The following is a 2357-nucleotide window of genomic DNA, read 5'->3' on the forward strand; positions in this document are numbered from 1 at the left end:
GGGGGGGGTCATTAGTAGTTTTTAGATGGTACATCAAACTAAAAACCATAGCAGAATTTTGCTTTTGGGGTAAGGTGAAAAAGTCAGGTGGTGGTGAACATTTAAAATGGACAAATATGTAAATAAAATAAATTGAATATATTCAAACAAATAAATACAGATACTAATTGAAACTGGTCATTTACTTTTCTGAATTCATCCTACCACACTTTTGCATAAAAAGACTGCCTGTCAGTGCAGATGGCAAAATTTCTAGTAAAGGTGCACCACTCAATCGACCAGAGATAAGAATTGGATGATTTTTCCTTAATCAGTTCAGGTAAAACATTAGAAAATCTGGGGGGGGGGGGACATTTAATCATTAAATTAATTAAACTCAAACTACCACTATGTGCTATCTACAAATGCATAAATAAACAACACATTCTGTGATGGACTTTTTGAATATTGTGAAAATTTGAATGACCTTAAGGATACATCTCTATACTGCAAATCTTTCATGTTTTAAACTGTTTCTTCCATCCAAAAAGAAGGGAATCAGTGAAAATCAGCAGGCTAATTAGGCCAAAAAGCCTGATCAGTTCGTCTCTAATTTATTTGGTGTGGCCACTGACATAACCTCTTCTCCCCCCCACCCCCACCTCAGAGAATCCACTCTGATAACAGACACTTGTAATTTACATCACTCATAAACATCAATGATTTTTTTACTTTAATAATTACATAAACAGTTCAATCCTGCATATTTCTCAGAGCTGATGATGGTTTTATTTGCTTCATTGAACAACAATCTATAATTTCTAACGACTTGCATCCGGAAACACTATTCTGAAGCCTGAGACCAATTCTTAGTATTGGCATTCATATAATTTCTTATGAGTACTAGGACAACTAAATGTTATTTAAAGTGTGTATTCATAATTTGATTTGCAGCCTATGGAGTATTTTTTTTTTTTAAAGATTGTCAATTCCACTTGCAGTATATTATCTTGACATCATGAAAATGTGAAGTTCATTTCAGGAGGACAGCCAACTGAAAAGCCTACATTTGGCTTCAGTGTGTACTTCAGTGTTAGCTAGAATAATGTTCCCGGCTGGCTCTCCACCGGGACAGGCCGCATTAACACTCTGTAAAGTCATCACATCTTTACTCTAGCCTTCTCCATATCAGAGCACATCATCTAATCTGCCCGGGGGGCCGCCGAGGGTTCCTACCTGAGCTGTCCATGGTGCTGCAGTCCTCCTCTCTCAGTGGGCCTGCCTTCGGTCCGAGGGTGGCCGCGATGGAGCCGCCGCCGCCGCCGCCGCTGCTGCTCCCCCTGCCGAAGCCGAAGCTGTCTCCGCCGCTATCGACCAGCTGCAAACATTCATAGCCATCGTAACTGGTCTTTTTCTTGTAAGCTCCCAACAAGCTCATTACAAAAGAACGCAAGGATGGGGGCGGAGGGAATTATTTAAAAAAAAAAGACCAAAGGAGCCTCAAAATGACGAGTAGGCTGCTACACCACCCCGCCGCCGCCTGCGTTGCTACTGCTGCTGCTGCTGCTGCCGGGTGCAGCACATGTCCGAGGATTGGAGGACAACCGGTTTCCTCTGCTTTCTGAGAATATGAAATGCTATCGGTAGCTCTGCTCTCTCTTCCCTCCTCTCTCTGTTTCGCCTCCTCTGTTTCTCACCGCCGCATTTCACTACGTCTCCCAGCTCCGGCTGCTGCTGCTGCTGCTGCTGCCCTCCAAGTTAAAGGGAAATCCACCCCAGCTCCTGGTCCCCTAACGGTAATGCTGCACTTGTTATTCCCCCAATCAGCTGCTGGGGTGAGCCCACTTTTTCATGTGGCTTTACGGTTTAATTTTCAAACAAACAATGCAAAGCTTTATTATTTTTTGTTAAAATAATAAAATAAGAGAAAACAGCTACAGCATATCAACCTTGTGAAAATAATATTTTAGACAGCTGGACACTCTAAGCAAAAACGATTTCACATCTTTTCTCAGATAAAGTTAAGAAAAAATATGGAATCATAAATGTAAATTTATCAAGAGGTATTTTCTCCTAAATGTATCAGAATGGTGATGCAAAAATTGCAACTTCAATCAAGAAACTCAGATCCACTCACATTGAAAATGTATTGTGGAAACTGACATGYGTTGCATGGAGAACTTCCACCCTGCAAAGCTGCTATATTGTTTTTCAAAAGTGAAGTAGATCTATTTATCATCTATACTAACGTATCCTTGTAAGTCGCCAGTCCATCACAGAGCAACACAGAAGGTCACAGGATAAACACACATAAACTTTGGGGTAATTTATACACAATAGTAATGTTTTGGAACTGTGGGAGGAAACTGAAAGAACCA

At 40.9% G+C, this 2357-nt stretch overlaps 1 protein-coding gene across 3 annotated transcripts in view; it reads right to left on the reverse strand.

The window, feature by feature from the left end:
* The window catches only part of dnajc6 (DnaJ (Hsp40) homolog, subfamily C, member 6), a 35909-nt gene that overhangs the window by 28758 nt on the left and 4794 nt on the right, over positions 1-2357 (reverse strand). Inside the window, exon 2 of one of the 3 annotated variants that reach the window (XM_017306308.1) lies at positions 1216-1357. In XM_017306308.1, coding sequence (XP_017161797.1) covers positions 1216-1228 — 13 coding nt within the window. In that variant the 5' untranslated portion in view covers positions 1229-1357. Of the gene's footprint in view, positions 1-1215; positions 1726-2357 lie in introns of those variants that run through there. The other 2 variants (XM_008415211.2, XM_008415213.2) reach the window with 2 other exon arrangements.

Source organism: Poecilia reticulata, linkage group LG8, assembly GCF_000633615.1.
Source record: "Poecilia reticulata strain Guanapo linkage group LG8, Guppy_female_1.0+MT, whole genome shotgun sequence".
NCBI lineage: Eukaryota > Metazoa > Chordata > Actinopteri > Cyprinodontiformes > Poeciliidae > Poecilia > Poecilia reticulata.